The 21,909-nt window shown below is 58.8% G+C and overlaps 2 protein-coding genes and 1 non-coding gene across 4 annotated transcripts in view; 1 reads left to right on the forward strand and 2 right to left on the reverse strand.

Moving 5' to 3' along the window:
* COQ4 (coenzyme Q4) overlaps nucleotides 1–21,891 on the reverse strand; it is a 53,952-nt gene extending 32,061 nt beyond the window's left edge. The window contains exons 1-7 of one of the 2 annotated variants that reach the window (XM_057405952.1): nucleotides 21,818–21,891; nucleotides 21,547–21,725; nucleotides 21,005–21,101; nucleotides 19,770–19,872; nucleotides 18,970–19,099; nucleotides 17,936–18,029; nucleotides 17,208–17,419 (exon numbers count right to left, since the gene is read on the reverse strand). In XM_057405952.1, coding sequence (XP_057261935.1) covers nucleotides 17,257–17,419; nucleotides 17,936–18,029; nucleotides 18,970–19,099; nucleotides 19,770–19,872; nucleotides 21,005–21,101; nucleotides 21,547–21,725; nucleotides 21,818–21,891 — 840 coding nt within the window. In that variant the 3' untranslated portion in view covers nucleotides 17,208–17,256. Of the gene's footprint in view, nucleotides 1–16,305; nucleotides 17,420–17,935; nucleotides 18,030–18,969; nucleotides 19,100–19,769; nucleotides 19,873–21,004; nucleotides 21,102–21,546; nucleotides 21,726–21,817 lie in introns of those variants that run through there. The other variant, XM_057405951.1, reaches the window with a different exon arrangement.
* SLC27A4 (solute carrier family 27 member 4) lies at nucleotides 5,345–12,430 on the reverse strand. The gene is made up of 12 exons (XM_057405946.1): nucleotides 12,264–12,430; nucleotides 11,232–11,626; nucleotides 10,446–10,604; nucleotides 10,032–10,101; nucleotides 9,825–9,916; nucleotides 9,225–9,334; nucleotides 8,776–8,985; nucleotides 8,423–8,549; nucleotides 8,107–8,244; nucleotides 7,782–7,946; nucleotides 7,232–7,378; nucleotides 5,345–7,053 (listed from the first exon to the last, which is right to left on the reverse strand). The coding sequence occupies exons 1-12, from the start codon at nucleotides 12,422–12,424 to the stop codon at nucleotides 6,896–6,898; spliced, it is 1,932 nt and encodes a 643-aa protein (XP_057261929.1). The 5' UTR covers nucleotides 12,425–12,430; the 3' UTR covers nucleotides 5,345–6,895.
* TRNAR-UCU (transfer RNA arginine (anticodon UCU)) lies at nucleotides 14,975–15,069 on the forward strand. Its single transcript has 2 exons — nucleotides 14,975–15,011; nucleotides 15,034–15,069. It is a non-coding gene; the product is annotated as a tRNA-Arg (tRNA).
* Nucleotides 21,892–21,909: the final 18 nt, after the last annotated feature.

Consider the following 21,909-nt stretch of genomic DNA (forward strand, 5'->3'; position numbering starts at 1 on the left):
CATTTAGAGCTGATTATTGCTAGTGACTGCCCTGGAAATAGAGTCAAAGCATGTACGATATAGGGGACGTTCTTATGGACATCCTGTGTCTGGGAGAGGAGCGGGTCCCATCTCCGTACTGGAAATCAGAGCATCCCAAATTCTCTGGCATATGCTTGGGGATGGGGAAAGCAAGCACGTAACCTCCTCGAGTAGTGCTGCCCTTGTTGTTTCTGAGTGCTGTCAACATCGATGGTGTTTGATAAGCAGGTACAATAAAGCAAATTGAGGTGAAGACGAGGATCCTGCTGTGAATGCGTGCTCAGGGTACGGTTTGCTGTAACATGCCATCTTCTCGTTCAAACCCAAGGATGTGCCACTGTGCTTTATTTAAGCTAAACTCCTCTTTTTATACCCAACTGTCTCACTCAGTCCCAAGCATGGCATGGCACCGGGCAGGACCGGCCATCCCCAGGGCACTGTGGTGTTCACCCTGGTTATACAGCAACCGAGCAGGATGCCCTGGCAAAGCCAACTGTGCCCAAACAAAGGAACAGGTTGGAAACTGAACCTGGCAATAAGGAGGGGTTAATTCCTTTTGTCTCAGCCCTGGCTTTAGTTTCAACCCTGCCATTTGCACACTTTTTCTCTCCTTTTGAGTGCAGGAGAGGGCCATGCCTCCATCTCCCCTCTGAAGGTTTACTCTGGAGGAGACTCTCCATCGTGTTTTAGAGGATAACGCAGTTCATAAACACAAGGCCCAGCGCTACGAGGAAAAGCTTTATCCGAGAGCCCCGCGCTGACGATTCCATTATTTCTCCATAAAACATCAGGGGAATGCACCAACAGCTGCTCGCATCCTTCCACACAGCAAGGCAAACTGCCCGGCGAACAATGGCTGGCGAAAGGGGAGCCATGGCGGAGGCGGTGACAATGGGTTTCCTCGCTCGGGGCTTTGTTTGATTTCCCCCGTCTCAGTTTTGAACTCACTCCGCCGAGGGGGTAGGATGGGGAGAAGGGCGGGGGGAAGCAGGCAGAGGGGAAGGAGGGTCAGTGGGAGTTAAAGCCTTTTGCAGCCTTTCTCTCCCATTCATGTGGTAATTGGGTGTCAAGCAGAGATCAGTAAGATGGAGCCCGGCCTCTGTGCCCGGGTTAAACTGCAGCAGAAAGAAAGCGGGAGCTGAACCGATGGAGGCCTGAATGTCATTAAGGGCGGGAGGAAGCGGCTCTCCCCCAGGAGCCGGCCCTTCTGCCGGGGTGCTGGGCCGGGGGGGGGCCGCTTCCCATTCAGGGCATCCCTGAAAGCGGGCAGACAAAGCGGGAGGGCGCCTGCACAATGCTGCACCCCCGGCCCTACCGTCAATAGGGAGCTCTAAACAGGCGTTTAACCTTCAGAATAGCTGAAAGTGATACTCAAAGCTGAGGAGGTGGCTCGCCCGACCGCCGTTAGCCTCTTCCTGCGGACAGGCTGGAGGCCACTTGGATGGCCAGGGGCCAGGAGGAAGGCTCTTGCCACTGTCACTCCCCTTGGCTCTGCTGGCACAGTGCTGGGGTGTGCCGGGGGTTGGAAGTGCCCGGAACCAAGCCCTGACTCCTGCTCTGGCTGGGAAGATACTGGCATCCCTAGGAAGGGCTGCTCTGCACCCTTGAGGCTGGGGCTATTGGATGGCAGTGCCATAAGGAGGGGGAGGAGGAGGTATAATAGGGGTCACATCCCACACCTGGGATCGTTTATTGGAGGGATCTGGGGACATCCAGGCCAGATCCCCTTCCTGAGCAGGGGGATATCCCAGCCTTGACAGAATTGCCTTCTCTTGTGATTCCTGGGCTTGCCAGTCTGTATTGCATGGTCTCCCCCAGAGCTAACTGGCATCATTTGTGCCTGTGGGTGGCAGGAGAAAAGAGGGCCAAAGCCTGGGTTATTTTGGGAGGTGGGATTTGCCACAAAACAGGCAAGGCTTGAAAAGAGCAGAGCAGGTCCCATCCCCTGCTCCCCAAGCCTAACATTGCTGCATGGCCCAACCATCCTGTGCTGACCAGGAGCTGAGCCATGAACAGCCCTAAAGACACTTGCTTCCCTAGTGAAGCCTTCCTGCTTTACAGATGGAAGATCCCATCCCTTCCCAGGATGACGAGGTGCAGGCACTCCCTGCACACCATCATTTTGGTAGAATCCCCTGCCCTTTCAAACTGAAGGGGGAAAAGCTGTCCCTGGCCCTGCTCCTGGTTCCACTGGGACCACTGATGGGAATCACGTATTTCCATTTCTAAAGGATAGGCCCTTCTTTAGTGCAGAATATTTCCCTGTCGCTGCCTAAAGGCAAAGCTAGCTCAGTGTGCAGGAGTGGCTGTCATTGTCTGGGAAGCTCCAGCACACCAAGGAGGAGGCTGGAAGGGCTGTGCTGTTAAAGACTCTCATGGACTTTCTCAGCAGAGATTTCCCCCAGAAAGGTCCTGAGCCGTTTGCAACCCCCCTGCCTACCTTTAAGCTACAACAAACAGCAGTTCTTCACACCAACCAGGGCCTGGCTGAGCTGGACCTGGAGCTGCTGAGCAGAAAGGAAGTTTCAGCCTTGTTTTTCTTGGTATTCCTGTCATTGTCCAGGATGAGGAGTCTGGGAGAAGCAGCCATCTCCATGGTGAAAAGTACGTTTGGTTTGTAAAGCTCTTAGGCTTTGCGTAAATTAATAGGCTAATAATAACCCAGGAAAGGATCCTGATGTTTCCTTAACCTCATGCAAAGAGCTTTTAAAGTATTTTAATTAAAAAAGAACAATACCTCGTACTTTATACATAGTGCTTTTATCTGCACGCAGCTGTTGAGCCAGACGAGCACACTGATCAAAGGAGAGACAAAAGTCTCTCAAGGTGTCTCTAATCATAGGAAAAAGATTCAAGCAGCTTCTTCCTTAAAATCTCACAAATACAAAGAAATGAGAAAGGAGCAGAGTACGATCAAGCACTGCTTCTGTCCAAACGCTCCTCTGCTGGAAGGGGTTTGTCCCAGCATTGATCCCAGGCTCAGTCCTGCACTTGCTTTGCTGGCCTGAGAGCTGCAGGGATGCTTGAACCTAGGCTTCGTTTTTCCAGAGGAGCTGGGACATTAAAAAGGCGCCGGGATTTCAACCCAAAGCTGACAGCAGGACAACTCTAATTGCTGCAGCTGGGTTCCGCAGGGAGGCTCAAGCAGTGCCAAGAGCGACACAACCCTCCTCAGTACGGACAAACACAGGGAAAACAGGGAATTGTCACCAGCCGCATCTCCAGCAGGGATCAGAGATGCTACTTTTAACCCCCCAATGCCCCAGGGCTGTCAGCATCGCCTCACAGCTACCAGCACACCTTCATGGGGCTCCCCTCTCCTTGGGAGCTCAGGGCAGAGGTGTGCCTACGTGCACACCCCAGCCCTCCAGCACAGCACCGTGCTGCATGGGTACCACTGAGCTCTGCAGGTCTCCTCTGTCCAAGCCCGTGTATCACAGCCCCCCATGTGGTTTGCTGAGCTGTTTCCCAGTCAGTTCAGCACCTCCCATCTCCCCAGAACAGGAGCTCTCACCCTGGGAGGGGGGCACATCCTGCTCCTCTTTGCCTGCACCCTGTAACTACAACCGGTAACATGGGGCTTGGGCTGAGCTCCCTGCTATGCTCCAGCCAGGTCCCAGCCCCTTGGTTGTGTCAGTACCAGCAAGGGCTAAATCCTGCTCCTTTCACAGGCCTCAGGTGTGCTTAAAATCCCCACCCATCTCCAAACCCCAACACTACAAGCTGGTCTCCGCTTGGATGGGCTTACATGCAAGTAAATAACAACCATACTTCCACAAGCTTCCAAAGCCATTTGCAAATCCTGAATGCAGATTCTGCTTGGCTTTTTCACCCTAACCAGCTCTCAGACAGATAAAACACGGTGCTGAGCCCTGCCCTGTGCCCCTCATCCTTCAGAGCAGCTTTGTGTGCAGGATGGCACCACCACCTCTTCCAGGAAGGGAGCACAGTGCTCCCATACCCTCCTGTACCGCTTCATCCATATCCAGACCACCACCCTAAGGCTGATTTTGGGGAGGCCAAGCTCTCATCCCTTCCCTTTAGCAGAGGGCTGGGTGATGCTGGGCAGTTCGGGTTGGTGCCCACCAGATGCCCGGCACAAGGAGGTGACCTCGGTGCTGCTGAGGTCCTCATCAGGGGAACACCAGTACCATCACCTGCACCCAAAACTTCCTCTGCACCTCAGACAGGCCCTGACCTGTCCCATGGTGGGCAACCCTCCCCTTCCCAGGGCTCTGACCCCCTTCAGGGAGCTCCTAAAGAGGTCTCCCCTGAGGGGAGATGTTTGCTAAGCCCAGCCTGCCCTCCACTGGTGGCTGCGGGAGGAACAGCATCCAAAGGTGGGACTGGAACATCCGCAGAGGTCACAGCCACTGCTGCGCACCCTGAAGCAGCCCTCCTGTATAACCCCCAGTGCCAAAGCCACCCTGCTCGAAGGCTGAGCCCTCGGGCACTGCAGGACCATGGGGACAAGGCTGTTTTCCACCAAGCTGGGGTGATGCTTTGGCACAGAGGCTGTCCCAAGAGCTGCATCATTCCAGGAGCAGTATTGGACCACGCTGCTCCACCACTCCGTGCTCCGGGTCCTCACCTAGCCTGAGCTGGAGTTGGCTGCAGAAGAGGTCAGATGCAGCTCTGAGATGGGTCTTGCCCACAGTCACTGCATCCAGTGGCTAAATTGAAGCTTTTAGCTTAGAGATGCTGGAGAAGCCATCAATTCGAACATGCCTGGAAGTGCATCTGGTATAAAATGGATGCAGATTTCCAGCGCTTTTCCCTTGGTGCCTCTCAACAGGCACCAGGCTTCACCCAGCCTCATGCAAGACATTTCTCCCTGGTACACACATGCCATGAAGGATCTGGTTTCTCCCATCCCAAGGTTGAATGCAGGGGGTCTAAAAGATGGTTCTGGTAGCAAGGGAAGGGGAATGGGTACCAGAAAACTTGTCTGTGAGGGCAGAAATGAGCTGGGAGGTTAAGCATGGCCAAAACACAGAGAGAAGCAGCAGGAAAAGAGAACAGGAGAGGTATGAAGGAGCCAGTCAGGCCATGGTAAACAGGGAGGAGTGGGCCAGGACAAACAGGACAGGATAAAGGGGAAGTGGGAAGTCAGTGGAAGGATGTGGGGAGAGTCTCATGAAGAGCTGGTTATCCCACAGTCATCAAATGCAGCAGCAAGGGGCTTGCTTCCCAACCCTGCTCCGAGATGAGCGAACATCCCCACAGGGAGGTTGTGCTCTGGAGAGGCAGTTCCCAAAGGAGCACAGTCCCTCACCTCCCCACACAGAGCAGGACTGCGCAAGGAAGAGGTAGGAAACTCCAGCATAGCCCATACTCGCATTTAATTGTGAGGACAGGACAGACTGGGGCAGGCAGGTACGGTGGTGTGGAAACACAGCTGGAAGAGCAGGCACACCCTGCCCTCACAAAAGACAGACGTCATTTTAAGGAGTAACCCTGCTAAAAGCATAAAACCAAATCGTTAAAGGAGGGGGGGGGGAGGAGGGGGGGAGAATAATAAACCCCAACCCAGAGTTTTCTCTGGAACAGACGTTTCTGCATGGTCCTCGAGGCCTGGAACTGGGCATCGCTGCTGAGGCCGTTTCACGTCAGACACAACGCGGGGAGTTCAAGTAGCGCAAAGTCAGGTGTTTAACACGGACATTTCACTTTGGGACCACCTCCGGCAGTGGAGACAGGGAGGGCTCTTGCGGGAAGGGATGCAGAGCAAGTGAAGTCAGGCTCTCGCACACACCACCCTCCTCCGGAGGACGTTCTCTCCCCGTGGCAAGTTGCTTCCCACGTTCAGGGCATAGACATCAACCAGCAGACAAAGCCCCGAGAGCTGCTCCATGGTGCTGAGTGCATCTAAGCAAAGGCAAAACCAGACCCTTCATTCCTGCTTTTCCCACCTGCTTTCTGCAAGGAAAAAGGTGCACGAAACAAAGCTGCATCCACGAAAGGTGGAAGTAAAAGACCCAGAGAAGTGTCCACAAGAGTGGGGTTCGCTCATGTCCTTCACTATGGAGCAAGGCCACAAGGACACACAGAGCTGCATCCACGCTGGAAGAGGAGAATCAGTCCCAGATGAGCGGCCTGTCTCCCTGTGAGAGAAAAGGGCTCTCCAAGAGAGGCCAGGTCTGGGCTATTCCTCCACCTACTGCACAAACCCAGGACACATTCAAAAGTACAGACAATAAATTAAGAATGAAAAAACAATAAGTCAGCATGTATAATATATATATATATAATAGAACAGAATGTGCGTGTGATTGTGAAATATAGAAATGTCACCCCCAGGAGAGAGCAAGGCATGGCAGAAACACATCCCTGTCCCTCTCCCGAGCCCAGCACTACCCTGCTCCCCTGATTCACAGTAGAAACACGACAAGGGGGCAGGGGTTGTGCCTGGCACCCAGCTTCCCTCTGCCACTGGGGGCCCTGTGCCAAGGAGGAGCTGGCTGCTTGGTGGAGGAGTGGGGAAAAGAGCCCAGCACTGGTCCCTTCATGGCCTTCACAAGGAAGGGTGGCTGCAGGCAGGAAAAGGGAGGGAAAGAGAGGAAAAGCAAAGTGGAATGGCAGGGGCACCCCACTCCTCCTTAACTGGCCAGGGTCCTGCCCCTCCCATGGCACGGGACCACCACCGCTGTACCAAATAGGAAATAAAGCCATAATGAGTCTATGCTTTGGTATGAAACCATCCCCCTCCCCTCGGTCCCCCTGCGTTCCCCCCAAACCATTATCCGTGAAACGCGTCAAATAAAATCTCTAGCATGCCTTTACATCACTCCTTGAACCTTTTCTTCCCCTGTGCCTGCCTTGCCCCCCTCTCCCCAGCAGGATTCGGGGAGGTGCCTCGCTTGAGCCCCACCAGTTACAGCTTCTGCTGCCCCGACTGGATCCTGTCGAACGCCGCCTGGTCCAGCGGCAGGTAGCGACCTTGCCTGGAGTCCAGGAAGTACAACCTGTCCTTCACCACCGTGGGGTCAAAGCCCTGCTTCCGCAGCTCCACCTTCTGGAACTTGTAAGTGCCTGGAGAGGGGAAGGAATGAGGAATCACTGGCTGGACACCCTCATCAAACCCAGCCTCGCACCTCCAAACCACCAGAGGAGCATCCTGACACTACCACAGACTGGTCTCCGTAACCAGTTTCCCCTCCCAGGCTCCCCCAGCTCCGTGTCCAGTGGGGATGCACACTCTCTGACTCACTTGTCTTGGAGACTTTGTCCAGGAACCGCAGGAAGACGGGACGCGCGTACAGCGGCAGCGCCTTTTTCAGCTTGCTGGCAAAGCCCTCTAGGTCACAGGAGTTCTCCGGGTCGGCGATGGCTGCCATTCCTGCCTTCCCTTCAATCCCTAAGCGGCACAGAAGAAGGGAGAACACTCAGACACACTGTTCTTAGAGCACCATCTCCATCTGCCCCGTACCAACAAGGCCTCTGGCACAGACCCCGCTTTGTCCCGAAGCGCTGGCACATCCAGCTGTGTCACCACCCTGTGGCTGAGGCTATCAGTGACACCCTGTTGGTCACGGTCACCTCCTCCCACAGGAGGCACTTCAGCCAGTTCAGAAAGGCCACAGGGTCCTTCCAAACTAAAAGCTTAAGAGAGGGAGGGAACCCTTTGGTTCCTGATGGGCACATCCACAGTGGCATCTCCCCACAGGAGCCTCCACAAGGCTGGACGTGCAGGACACGCTCACATTCAAGTGCCAGAGGCCCGCCTGCCTCCCCTGGTTGTGCTCTTCCCTCTCAGCTACCTGGGATCTCCACCCCATAAACCACCACGTCTGTCAGGTTGAGGATGTGGCTCAGCGTCCCCTCCACCTCTGTGGTGGAGACGTTCTCCCCCTTCCAGCGGAATGTGTCCCCGGTGCGGTCCCGGAAGTACATGTAGCCGTATTTGTCCATCACCAGGACATCCCCTATAGGAAAGGGAGGAATGAGCAAGAAGTTAGTTGTCGAAGGGGTTAAAAGCAACCCTGGTGCATCTCAGGGCAGTGCCATTAGCCTGGACCAGCCCCACATGCATCCAGGTACCCTTCTGCTTGCTCTCGGTGGCCAGAAGGGCCCTGCTTGCCTCACCTGTGAGATAGGCAGTGTCCCCTTTTGCAAGCACGTCCCTGGCGATCTTCTTGTTGGTGGCCGACTTATTCAGGTAGCCATCGAAGTGCTGAAAGGGGTTGCTCTTGACAATGCGGCCCACCAGCTGCCCTGGCTCCCCTGCAGGGAGAAAAGAGTGGATGAAGGGAGGCACAACCGCCTGCACCCAAGCAAGGAGTGTGTCCAGTAGAGTTGGTGAGGTTTAACTGAGCAGAGGCTCAGAGCCAGGTAAATTGTCTTGAACTAACAGGGAAGACCTGAACAGGGCTGAGGAGATTTATCCCTGTAGTTGCCTCACCTGGTTTGCAGCGGATACAGACACCGTCTGGTCCCCGGATCAGCTCCATGGTGTCTTCATCCACCCTCACCAAGCCGATGGGGTACACACCTGGCAGGATCCTGCTGTTGAAGCCGCATGACCCAACCTAGAACAGGAAGAGCTCAGAGCTGTGGGTAGCAAGGACATCTCTCCTGCCCCAAGGCTGCTGCCCACACACATCCAGGATACCAGCGAGCTGGCATCGCCCAACAACACCCAAACCCCTCCGGGTGGAGCGCAACCCACACAGAGCCTCCCGGAGCAAGACACCAGGAGCAGGGTTTCCAGCCCTGCCCAGACCAGCGGTCATGGCGAGGGCAGTGGGGCCTTACGTTGTTATCGAAGTTCCCCAGGCTGCAGTTGCACTCGGTGGCCCCGTAGAACTCTGCTACCTGGGCAATGCCGAAGCGGGCCATGAACTCCCTCCAGATGGAAGCCCGCAGGCCGTTGCCCAGTGCCATGCGCACCCGGTGCTGCCGCTCCGCCTCCTGGTAGGGCTGGTTGAGCAGGTAGCGGCAGATCTCCCCGATGTACTGCACAATCTGGGGGGGACGGAGGGGAAACACTCACTGGGAGCCCTCGCATAACCCAAGACCTCCTGGCTAATGCTGGAGCATGGCAAGGGCTTCAACACAAGGAGTCAACACCCCAGGTGGGACGAACAGCCAAGGAAGGTGGTTTGGGATGGACAGGCGGAGCTGGTCCAGGCCTCCCCCCTCCCCAGCATGGCAGAGATGCTCCACTCCCCACTCCCTGCCGGCCCCTTGCCCCACGGCCTCACCGTGCAGTTGTATTTGACACAGTCCTCCCAAAAGTGCGAGGCCGAGAACTTCTTGCGGATGACAATGGTCATGCCCTGCAGCAGGCACTGCCCGATCCCCACGATGTTCCCTGCAGGGAGGCACCCAGAGGAGCCCTCAGTCCCCAGACACGTCCAGCCCAGCCCGCTCGGGGAGAGGCCCGGCAGGGCAAGGTGGATGCCACAATCTGGCTTGCATCTGATGGGTGCTCAACCTCGCCAAAGCCCCCAGGACCACAGGTACTGGGGGGGAGATGGGCGGCAGCGGGATGTGGGGCAGCACTTTGCACCCCGACATCCCAGCATGTCTCAGCCACTGCTTTCCCTTTCCCTTGACTTCCAATGGGGAGCAGCAATAAGGAGCAGATAGAAAGCCAGCCTAGGAGCTTGGATAACACACACACCACCACCCCCCTCCCTCGCTTTCACTCCCCACTCCAAAGGTCAGCCAGATCGATTCTTGGCTCCCGGGGAAAAAGCACAAAGCCTTGCTCAGACACTGCCAGCAGCAATCAACGGGAGATCGCTGCTACACCAGCCTGCAGCCTGAGCCAGGGAGCCATGGAGTCATGGCACAGGTACCTGCAGCGTGGTAGAGCGGGAGGCAGTCGTACATCACGTCATCGGGCCTCATGCGGAAGCCGTAGAAAACCAAGCTGGACATGCGGAAGTACCTGGGGTGGAGGGTGAAGAAAGAGGTGCATCAGCAGCAGGGCCAGAGGTGCTGCGCTGCAACAGGGCAGAGCTCAGCCCCGTCCTCCCTGGAGCCCCTGAAGCCCACGGTCTTACCGGCAGTTCACCACAATGGCAGCCTTGGGCAGCCCCGTTGTGCCAGAGGTGTAGATGTAGAAGAGTTTATCTGGAGAGCAATGAGGAGACAAGGTCACAAACCCCACCTAGGAGCTGGCTGAGCTTGGAGGGGGGGACAGGTCAGATTTCTACACTCTGCTTGTGCCTGCTGAGCCGGAACTTTATGTGACAGCACCAAGACCATATGGGGTCACCCTGGGCAGATCAGGTCTGACGGATGCATGGAGGGCACAACAGGGTACAGACACCAGAGCAAGACCCATCCTGAACACCCCATGCCCTGCTGCAGACGTCTGCCATTGGCATCCCAAGCAGACATTCCTGTCAGTGCTGACACTGGCTGATCCACAAGAACACCACCACGAGCTTGGCCCCCAAGAGCTGACCACGTACCAAGAAAGCCCTTATCAGGGGGGGTGGGCTGGTGCTTCTGGGCCATCTGTAGGAGGGGGTCCAAGTGTTTCGCACCAGGAAGCGCAGGCTCAGAGCTCCCTTCCCCGGACCAGTAGAGATGGATGGATTTCTCCAGGGAGGGCTGCACTTCCTGCATTGCTGAGGAAGTAAAGAGGAGAGATGGAGGAGGACTGCAGGCTGGTTACAGCACAGGGACCCCTGCCCTCCCAGACAGCCCCAGGCAGCAGCACCCTCGCTGTGCTCAGCGGGGTCCCCAAAGGGCTGACATCCACCTCAGGTGGGTGTCGTTCCCACGATTAACAGATGCTGTGGCCACAGCCCAGGCCTCTTCAGGGACCAGAAGATCCTGTTCCCCACCTCTCAGCAGCCAAAACCTCTTTGGTGCCAAGAGGTCTGTTGACATTATCAACCTCAGAGGCGTGGGCTGAAACGCATGAGGAGCTGGAGCCGAGCAGTAGGGATGTGGCTGACGGCTATGGAGAGCAAGGGGAGCCCAGCCCAGGACTCCATGCGGGGAATGGACCCAAGAGGCACAAGGAAGGATCCTCACACCCAGGATAGCTGCTTGGGAGTCAGACAGCACTGAGCTCCAGATCCTGCTCATTATCCAAAGGGACCAACAACAGATCCAGTTCCTGGATAATCCAACTGTCCACCCTCTTCCAAATCCCTGCTCTGCGGTGGGCAGGAAAGGAACACTAAATCCACAGCCACAGCCACACCCTCCAGTCCCAAGCGCCCCGGCCACATGTGCCTGCCCCTCACCTTCCATCATCTCCACCCCGAACACCACAGCCTTGGAGTTGGAGATGGTGACGCAGTGCAGCAAGGCCTCCATGCGCAGGTGGGAATTCACAAGGGCCGTTTCCACTCCGATCTTGGCCAGGCCGAGCCACAGCCCCACGTACTGATTGCGGGACTCCATGAAGAGAGCCACCACATCGCCCGAGCGGAAGCCTTGGCTGTAGAAGAAGTTGGCCACTCTGTTGGAGTACTCATCCAGCTGCCGGAAGGTCCAGCTCTCGCCCGTGCCTTGGAAGATCAGCGCTGTCTTCTCCGGGTATTTGCTTGCCGTCTTCTGGAAGATCTTGGCAATGGTGTTCTTCTCCCGCACGTGCTTCCATACCTGGCACTTCACGCGCAGCAGGACCAGGCCCGTGCTGCCAAAGGAAGAGGAGCAAGAGGGCAGCTGCTCAGTGAGCACTGCAAAACCATTCCCTCCAGCAAAGCCAGCACAGCGTGGGGACCTTCACATGAGCTGCAACAGCCCAGCACTGCTCCAGGCCCTACTCTGGGTGCTCCCCTGAGCAGCAAGGACAAAGGCAGAGCTCATCTGCATAGATGCTCATAGCCAAGAACTGATGAAGAGGGAGCGATGCGTTTTGGATGGCTGCAGACAGGGACGTCCCCAATCAAAAGGGCATCTTTGAGCCTCAAGTGCTCTCCAAGAGGTGTTGCCGCTCCCTTCCCACACACCCTTGCCAGGAGCTGGCACAGCCCGGTACCAACTCAGAACCAACCCTGCCCAGGCACTTGGTGCCACGCCAGCAGCTTTAGGGACAGGGTGAAGTACAAGGACAGGCACCAGACTTCAGAGCTCAGCTGAAATCTATCCTTCCTGCAAGGTTTGCCCCACAGTTTGGAGCCATCTGGGCCTGGCAGAGGCAGATCTCATTCCAGCTAGGCCAGGTGCCAGCTGAAACACAGGGCTCTGCAAGGACCTGGCGGCTGTGCTCACACATATACTGGGCCAGGGGCAGGGTGGATGGTTGGGGCCACCCCAGCCAGGACACCTACTGGACATCCCTTCGTATGGTCTTGATGAATATGAGGAAGAAGTCCCATCCGCCGGATCCCAGGTAGAAGATGAAGAGAGCAGGGATGGCCTGGACCCAGGACAGCTCCAGGCTGACCCTGAAGAACAGCAGCAGCGCTGCGAAGGCAGCCAGGCGCAGCATCGTGGCCTGTGGGGAGAGAAACCACGGCCATCAACCCGCACGCCCTGGACGTGGTGATAACAAACCCATGGGCGGGGGATTCGTTCGCAGCCCCCAATTTCCTGGATGAGGTCCCTGAGTCATGGCTCCTCCTGGCAGTGAGGACACAACCCGGCAGCACAGAGCTCCCACAGAGGTTCACGGGGCCCTGGGGACAGCCTGCAGTGAAGCTGCCAGCATGGCACTGCTTGGTGCCAGCTGAGAGCCCAGCCATTCCCACCTGGAGAGCCACATCCTGCACACCAGCAGCCAGGGGCACGGCTGCGCCCCAGCAGCGTGAGCTGCAGGATGAAGTCACTTCATGGATGCGGGAGCAGAGCCATGGCAGGAGACCTTGTACAGATGTTTGGAAGGCAGCAGGGTGATGCCAGGCAGGGTTGGCTCAGCCCATCGCTCCCAGCCTGGCTCCAAATTCTTCCCTATCCCAAGGATCCCTCTTGTGCCCATATAACCCAGGTCTCCCCAGAACTCTCCTGAATGGGTGGTGGGAGAGCACAGCTTTGCATGCTCCCCAGCACAGGAACAGGGACAGGAAACTTGGTCCTTTGAGCTCTGCTTGTGTTTGCAAACCCTTGTGTCAGTGAGCAGCTCCGCTGGAGACGCTGCCAGAGCAGGCTGGGGACAAAGCCAGGCACAGACATGCTCTGACCAGGGCAGAACAAGGGCTGTCACTGCTGCCAGGAGCATCCCAGACCCCCACCTCTTGCCCTGTGTGTAACAACTCAAGTCTCTGACACACAGCCCCCCAAACCGGTACCTCTGTCCCCACCCCAAACACCCCCAGATGCGGCTCTGACACTCGCAGGAGACCACGACCTAGCAAAAGGTCTGTTCAGGTGCCAGCATCGGGCAGGGACAAGTGGCAGCGATGTGACCGTCACAGCTCGAGGGCTCCTCGATAAAACGGGTCCCTGCTGGCATGGACGCCAGCCGAAGAGGAAGGAAACACTCAACGTCATTTCCCTTTCCCTCTGAAGGTGGATTCACTGCTCTGAAGCCGTCAGCCCCCGCTGGCCTCAGCCATAGGCCGTGGTGCCCCGAGCCATGCTTGTGGCTTCCCCCCTGCCCCGTGCAGCTCCCCCCCGGGTCCAGGGGAGCCCCTGTGGCTTTGGCAGGAGATGTTGGTGGGTGGGAGCCGAGGCAGCGCCACGTGGTCACCGTGCCCTGGCATGTCACGCGCGTGGCTCAGCACCAGCACCACAGCACCCAATGCTGCTGCCACGTGGGGCCGCCCATAGCCCCTGCCCACGGGTCCCCCAGCACCTCCCAGGCCTGACGTCCCACAGCATCGCAGGACCCAGGGGCCTCTCCCCGCGGTGAAACGGAGCATCTCTCTGATCCCATTAAGTGCTCCACCTCAGCCCTTCGTTACACGCTCCCATCAAGCAGCCGGCCATGGAGAGCCAGCAGCGGGGGAGCCACGCTCCGTGTGGGCAGCAAGGTGCTTTTAATCTCCCACTGGAAGGCCAGACGGGCCCAGACAGGCCCTCGTTATCCTGCTCTCACATCTGTGCCTCACACCGGCGTGCCCGGTGCCTCCCGCCAGGAGATAACCGGCGCGATACCGAGAGATCGGCGGCGAGACGTTACCGACGGCAGATTCCCGCGGGTAACCGGTGTTACCGCAGGGCCCTGCCCCGCCGTTAGGGATTCAGCGCTTGTCTGCCTGCATCAGCACAGGCACGATTAAAGACCTGCCCGTGGCTCCAGCGGGCACAACGCAAACCGCAGGGATCCATCGCCCGCGGGCACCGCGAGGAGCCTCCGGGGAGCCAAAGGCGGGCACAAGACCCAAGAAGCCTCCGGGGGCATCTCCCCAGCCCCAGCAGATGGGCGGCAACCGTGCCCTGGCTTGTCCCTGGGCACGGTGATGGGGATGAGCCCCCCGCCCGCGGGGAAAGACAAACGGGAGGGACGCGGTCCTGCCTCACCCCCCCCACCCCATCCGATGGGGGCTGCAGAACCGGGAGACCCATGCGGGCCCCACACCGGGTCCCTGCTCCCCCAGCCCCGGCCAGGCCCCGGAAGAGCCCGGAGGAAGGGGGGGGGGGGGTAGCCCCGCATCCCGCTGCGGACAAGGGCCGCGGCGCTGTACGGGGAGATCGGGGCTCGGAAAGGCTCCGGTACCGCCCGCAGGGCCGCGGCGCCTCACGGGGACACCGTGGGCCCCGGCGGCCCCACCCGAGCGCCCGCGGGGAGGCAGCGAGGCCACCGCGTGGGAGCGGAGCGGAGCCGGGAGGTGTCGGAGAGGAGGAAGGGGTAAGCCCGGTGCCGCGCTCTTACCGGGCTCCGGGCGGTCCGCTGCGGCCCGGCAACCTGCACCGGGAGCGGGGCCCGCCCGCCGCTGCGGCACGGCACGGGGCGGGGCGCGCAGCGAGGCCCGCCGGGAGTTGTAGTCCCGCCCGGTGCTGCCGGTGCGGCCCCGCCGCGGAGGGTGCGGGCCCGGGCGGCGGCGGGGCGGGGCGGGGCGGCGCGGCAGGAGGAGGCGGCGAGGGCAGCGCGCACCCGGACGGCTCTGTGGCGCAATGGATAGCGCATTGGACTTCTAGCGTGTGTGTGTGAGGGGAGTCATTCAAAGGTTGTGGGTTCGAGTCCCACCAGAGTCGCGTTTTGCCGCCGGGCCGTGGGGATCGCTCTTGGGGTTCCGCGACTGCAGCAGGCCGGGGTTGGGACGGGGGGGAACGGAACCGCCGGGCGCTGCCGCCGCGAGGAGCCCGGTGGTGGGCCCGGTAATGGTGACGGGGAGAGGAGCTCCGGGCACGGCTCTCCCGGTTATCCGTAAATGCGCATGGATCGCGGTGGGTCCGTGTGTTGAGCAGCATCATCGCCACCGCTCCCGGTTATTATTGTTATCGCAGCCCCAAAACGGGTCCAGCAGCGCCGGCACCGACCACTGCTGGTGGCGGCGATGGAGCTGCCGCATGTCCACGGCGAATACATCCCTCCCCAGAGCAGCGTTTACACATGGCTTGCGTCCAACCTGCCAAAACCCCCGTCCTCCCCCCTTTGCCTTCCTTCGGCAGGCTCGACAAGCGACGGCTGCGGCAAACGGGAGCGGTGAAGCGCTGGGGCTGAGCAGACGCAGTCACATTTACATGCTGTGCCATTGCTGACGCGCTGGCACCCGTCACCAGCCCACCCGCGGCTGCGCGAGGGCTGCACGAACCCCGAGTGCAGCAAAACCCTCTCTCAGCCATCGTTTCCTCTGCTGCCTTTGCTGCTCTCAGCCCTTGGAAGCAGCGAAGCTTTGCTGCCCTTCGGTTTAATCACCCCAAAGCTCTGACACGTGTCTGCTGCAGAACAGCACGTTTCCGGGTTGGTTTAGGGCTAAACGGCTCTTTCATCTCGACCAGTGCAGTTGGACAAGCACCGCGCTGTGTTTTACCAGCAGCTGAAGGATGTGTTTATACGAGATCCTTTATGATCTGCTTGAAACAACTCCAGAGGCCAAGAAAGGCACGAGCCTGGTTTTGGAGGCAAACACAAAGTCTGGCTGGTGGGGACAGGGATGGAAGAAGGTGAAAACAGGCAGCTGGGGGTGCAGGAAGCAAGCAAGCCCCTGTATGCCAGTGCCTGCACTTAAACCCAAGAGTCTTGCCTCTGCTCAGCCTCCTGGGAGGGAGCAAACCCCTGGCTGCAGTCAGCCCCTGCTCCTGCCCCAGCTGGAAAGATGCATCCCCACAGCCCATCCTGTGTCCCATCCCCATGGGTGCAGCCATGCACCCAAGCCGTCACCCACCACCGCAGACAACAGCAGACTCTGCTGGAGCCAGAAAGGGGTGAGGTTCCACATCAGATCTCCCCCGAGAAAGGGAGACGGGGTGGAAGAAGACGAGTACGGAACCACAAGCTCCACACTGGCTTTTATTAAGCAAGACGGAGTTTCGACAGCAAACCCACACGTACAAAGAGCCCTTGGCTGTGTGGCTCTGTGTTCTCGCATCCCACAGCTCTGCGCTCTGCTGCTGGAGCCCTCTTTAATTAACCCAGACAGCAATCAGCTCCCTGACGCTGCACAAGCAGCCGCCGTTTATGCACTCTCAGGATTCAGCTCCTTATTCCCAATCACATCGTTTTGTTGGCCAAGGAAGGGCCGATTCCTACTGAAAACACAGCACAAGCACGTGGATTTCAGCCTTTCTGATGGTGGGGGGACGGGGACACACGGGACATGGCAGTCAGGATCAGCTCTTGAACAGCCAATCCAGCAGGGATAATATCCAAAGGTATTTCCGTGCCCGTTCCTGTGGGCATGCGATCACACACTGCCCGATCTCCAAGGCATGAGCCACATCAGGATACCAGTTAGGCACCAGCAGAAGATGGGATGTCCACATTGCACACACCAAACCTGCCCCTGGGCTGCTCTGTAAATCACTGCTTTAGCTCCGGCCCAGGGCAGCCCCAAGACTTTAAGCCTGGATCTTCCCAGGGAAAGTGGAAGAAGGGATTTACCTACAGAGCCCTGGAGCTGCAGAAGGGCAAGGCATTGCTGCAGTGTGCTGTAAACCAGCTCTGCTCCATCCCCATGCCAATGTTCTGGAGCATCAGTACCTGAGCACTGCTGCCATGGGAACCAACCCAGCCTTGCCATGCATCCCTCCACTGAGTCACCAACAGCAAAAAGAGGCAAGTTTTGTCACCTGGCCTCTTGGCAAGGGAAACCTCAGCCCTTGGGTCGCTGTGTCTGGAATCAGAGCCATGCTGTGCTCCTGGGCAGGAGGAGATGGAGCACACAGGGACTGTGCTGTCTGCCAACGGGGATGCCCCGTCCCCTCCCCGTACTTGAGCTCTCACACGCGAACGGCCGGGGGAGGGAAGATGCCGATCTCCTCCCGCAGGGATTCCACAGGCTGCTCCCAGCGCTGCTCGTAGTACACGTTCAGGATGCAGCTGGCGTTGCGCCCGCTCCGGATCGCCCAGGGAACGAGCTCGGTGGCCAGGACCTGCAGCTTCCTGCAGCAAACGATACAGGAGGTGATGGCTCCGATTTCCATGTTTTGTGGTGGATTCCCTCCTCCAATTCCCCAGTGCAGGCAGGTGCCAAACCCATGTGTCCCATGTACCCTCCTGCTTAACTCCCAGGGGAAACTAAGGCACTGGGAAGGGCACTGGGAAGGACACTGTGCCAGGGAGGTTATGGTCAGCAGCAACCCCAAGAGCAGAACTCAGGTTCTGCAATGCCCAAACTGTGCTGGGCCACGAGGTAGGGAATGGCCATCAGTGTGGTGAGGGTCCTGCTGGCCCTGAATACCTGCCCAGCCAAGGGCAGCCAGGCCTGGGCATTGCACCTCCCAGCACAAGAGACTCAGTGCTGGAAGCAGACGAAGCACCAGGCTCTGCCAAAGCAGAGGTTCACAAGAGAACCCCTGACGGACCCCCCCTGCAGCCTCAGCACCGTCCCCTCTGCGTCCCCAGAGGACACCAGGAAGCATCACCCAGGCTGGCACATCCCCACCGGTGAGTGCCTACCGTGCGCTGAGGCGGATGGGGCCGAACGCCGCTCCCAGGACACACATGGGCAGCCCCGTCTGGATGGCTTCGAACCACTTCACCACCACCTCGCCTGGCAGGGAGCAGAGAGGCTGTGAGCGGGCAGGACACTGGGGGCAAGAGCCAGCCAGGGCCATGGGGTGCTGCAGCACGGGCTGCATCATCCGCCCCTTCCCAAGGGGGGCCATGCACCTGTACCCTCTGTCTCCATGGCAGGACTTGGGAATGCTTCCCAAGTCTGCCCATGGCTTCACCCTGTGCCAGGATGAGCGCTGCTGTGCATCACCCACCGAAGAGGGATGCTCAGAGTCCCCACGGGAGCAGCACCCCGCAGCCATAGAATCACAGAATCGACCAGGATGGAAATGACCTTTAAGATCATCAAGTCCAACCTGTACCCCAGCACTGCCAAGGCCACCATTAACTCATGGCACCGAGGGCCTCATCGATGTCTCATGAGCTTGGGAAACACCTCTGGGTTCCCTGCAGATCTTTAGCAATGCAGTTACTGCATCCTGATCCCACACACAGCTCTCCCTGTCCCCTGGGACAGGACAGACCTTTCCAAACGCTGCCAGGGCTCGGGCACAGCCTGCGTAGGAGCCAGCTCTCACAGGCACCAGCAAGGCTTGACTTGCAACTTGCTGTTGAGTCAGAGACAAAACGAGGGCAAAGGACACGGTGCTGTGCAGATCAGGAACAACCCGGAACCCCCAGCTTCTGCCTTCACCCGCAGCTTGCGAAACGTGGTCCCCCCGCCCTGTGTCACCCGCCCTGCCAGGCAGCAAACACCCATCAACAGCACCTCGGGCTCGGGCTGAGCATCTCCCAGCAGGGAAAAGGTGACTTCCCATGGCCTCTTGGTCACCACGGAGCCAGTGGGGCACCGCGCTGTGGGTCCAAACCTCCTCCCACACCAAATGGGGCTGAGGTTGAGGAGCCCGACCAGCCCAACCTGCCCCACTCCCAGCACCACCGGTGGGGTTTGGCCCTGCGAGCCCCTTGCTGCTCACCCAGCATGTTGGTCGGCATGCCCAGGAGGGTGTGCATCATGTCATGGACCTCTCGGTACCGCTGGATCACGTACGCCAGTTCTTCATCATCCACAAACTTGGGTGGCATCCGGGTGTCCGGAGAAACCTTCTGCAAATCCAAAGAGGTCCAACCCAGCCCCTTCCAAACCTCAAGTCTGGCTTGGTTTTGGCTGAGGTGGAGTTAATTTTCTAGCAGCAGGTACAGTGCTGTGGATCGGATTGAGGATGACAAGAACCCCGCTAACACACTGATGGTTTAGTTGTTGCTATGTAGTGTTTATACTAAGTCAAGGACTTTTCAGGTTCTCTTGCTGCCCTGACAGTGAGGAGGCTGAGGAGGCACAAAGGACACAGCTGGGACAGCTGATCCCAGCTGATCCAAGGGGTATTCCACACCATATGGTGTCATGGTTGGAACATAAACTGGGTACTGAGCAGGCTGGGCATCGGTTGCTGGTGAGCAATTGTTTTTCATTTGCATCACTTGTTGGGTTTTATCTCTCTTGTTATCATCATCATTATCAGTGGTTCCCTCCATCAGCACAACTCCCAGTCCCCAATGATGGGAGGAAGCATCATTTACATAGACAAAACCCAAGGGCTGCTCCTTGGTGACAAATCCAGCATCATCCAACACCAGCATCCATCCCATCTCCCCAGTCCCTCACTCCTGGAGGGCTCCCCACAGGTTCCTCCATTGCTCCACCCTCCCTCTAAAGCAAATCTGTGCTCCCAGTGACCAAGTGCAGCCCTCGGCACCCCCCAAACCCCACACTCACGTTGTCCTCCAAGAAGCGGACGTACTCCCTGCCCAGCGACCCATCTGGCAGCCCCCGCAGCCGGGACATGTCCAGGGTGGAGAGACGGATGCGGGGCCGTTCCCTGGAAGCAAAACACAACTCAATGAATTCACATCCTGGTCCTGGAGAAAAGGAGCCCCTGGTAACCCCATTGCCTGCCTCTGCCCTTCCTCACATGGATCCTCGCTGCAGGGATGCTTAAAGGCTCTACCTGAAGCCTGGGCAATAAAACAGCTTTCACCTTGCACCCCTGCTGCAGCTCTGGTTGGGAAACACTGATGTCTGCATTGAAACCTTTGCTGCTGGCCAGGCACAGCCCCCAGCAGGGAGCAGAGCCCTTTGGTGTCCCTGCAAAGCAGCCAGGGCTTCAAAGGAGCAACACAGGGCAAGGAGCAGGGGGGATTTCACTCCCCAGCCCTTGGTGCCTTTGCTGTCCCCTCTCCTCTGGGTCCCAGCCCCATCTATGTGCTCCAGGTGCTTTGCTGGGTCAGTGCCCGGAGTCAGGACCAGGCTGCTCTGCACAAACACAGGGCAAAAGCTATTCCCCAGCTCCTACATCCCAACGGGACATCCCAAACGCTACACAAGCAACAGGCTTGGTATGTAATGAGAAGCAGGGAGAGGCAAGCAAACAAGCAGTAGGATTTGGTTAATAAGAGGCTCATGAAGTCCCTCCTGGCCCTCAGCCCTGCTGCGCTCCACAAGTCCCTGTAGACATGGAAACAGAAGTGATCAAGGCTTAACAAGGAAGACGAGAAGTGGCCTCGTTTCACAGCCTGGGGAGATGCTGCAGGCACCAGGAAAGAAAGCAGGGAGGTGTCTGAGGAGGAGGGAGACCAGTGGAGATGAAGTCTCCGATGCGGAGATGCAGCAGCAGGCACAGGGGAGAAACCCATGGATGTGGTGGGGTTTTATCAGTGCTCAGCATCCACGGAATCCTCCCCTGCGCCTGCTGCTGCATCTCCTCGTGCTGGCACCTGCCAGTTCCAGCAGCGAAGCAGAACAGTGTGAAACAGGGCTGGGCCCAGCGGCTGCTGCTGCTCTCACCCTCAGACTGCCACAGGGCCCTTGCGATGGAGTAAAACAAACAGCTTGAGGCTCAGAGCTGCCAGACTCCTGTGCTCCTCCTTCACAGGGCCCAAGGAACGCGCTGGGCCTCGTGTCTCCCTCCCCACCACAACCCACGGGGCCAGGGAGGGATGCGAGGGACGCACTGGAGGATGCGGTAACCTTCAGGGTGATGCCTCATCTTGTCGCGCAGGTTGGGCAGGGCCAGGCAGCCCGTGGTCTCCCCCAGCACTGCCACCATGTCTGAAAGAGAGAGCAGAGAGTGACCCAAGAGACAGTTCCACAACAGCCCCTTGCCCTCTGCTCGCGGGTGAGCAATGGGGCAATGAACGCCCTGGCCGGGAGCAGGCTGCGGCCAAGCAGGGACCCACAAACCGTGGATCTTCAGCCTCAGGGGGGCTCTGCCACGGTGCCACCCGCATGGAGGGATGCAGGAGCAGGCGTGAGGCCTGGGGCGGGGGGGCGAGGAGGAATGAAATGGGGCTGGGTGGCACTGTAGGGAGTCAGGAGATCACTGCGGGGTGTTCGGGGTCCCTCAGCCCCTCTCTTCCACAGCTCTGTGCTTGCTGCATCAGTGAACGTCTCACCCAACAGCAGCAGGCACACAGAAACACGCAGGAGACCGGGGCAAGCTTCGCCGGACGTTACCAAGGGCGCTGGGTGGAAGGAGCTCCCTGGCTGCGCTTACCGTGTCTGTAGGGGTCATACAGAGCCATAGCGGCCGAGCCGGCCGCCAGCAGCGCTTTCTGCAGCGGGCTGGTGGGGATGTGCCCGGGGTACAGCCGGTAGCACCCCCCATCCTCCTCCTCCTCCTCCTCCTCCCCGTGTCCTTGCCGTGCCCGCCGCTCGCTGTGGCTCAGACCGGCGCTGCCTGCGGGGAGCGGGGGTGAGGAACCGGCCCTGGGCGCGCAGCGCTCGGACACCCTCGGGGCTGCCCACGGGGAACAGGAGCGGGGCACTTGCCTGGGGCACCGGAACCCGCCCGCAGCAGCGGGGCCCGCGCCGCCGCCCGCCGCAGCAGCGGCAGCAGCATCGCCGCCACCGCCGGCCC

This window comes from Pezoporus wallicus, unplaced genomic scaffold (genome assembly GCF_028554395.1).
Source record: "Pezoporus wallicus isolate ANWC-B61680 ecotype Strahan unplaced genomic scaffold, APGP_CSIRO_Pwel_v1 contig_4684, whole genome shotgun sequence".
In the NCBI taxonomy this organism is placed as follows: domain Eukaryota; kingdom Metazoa; phylum Chordata; class Aves; order Psittaciformes; family Psittacidae; genus Pezoporus; species Pezoporus wallicus.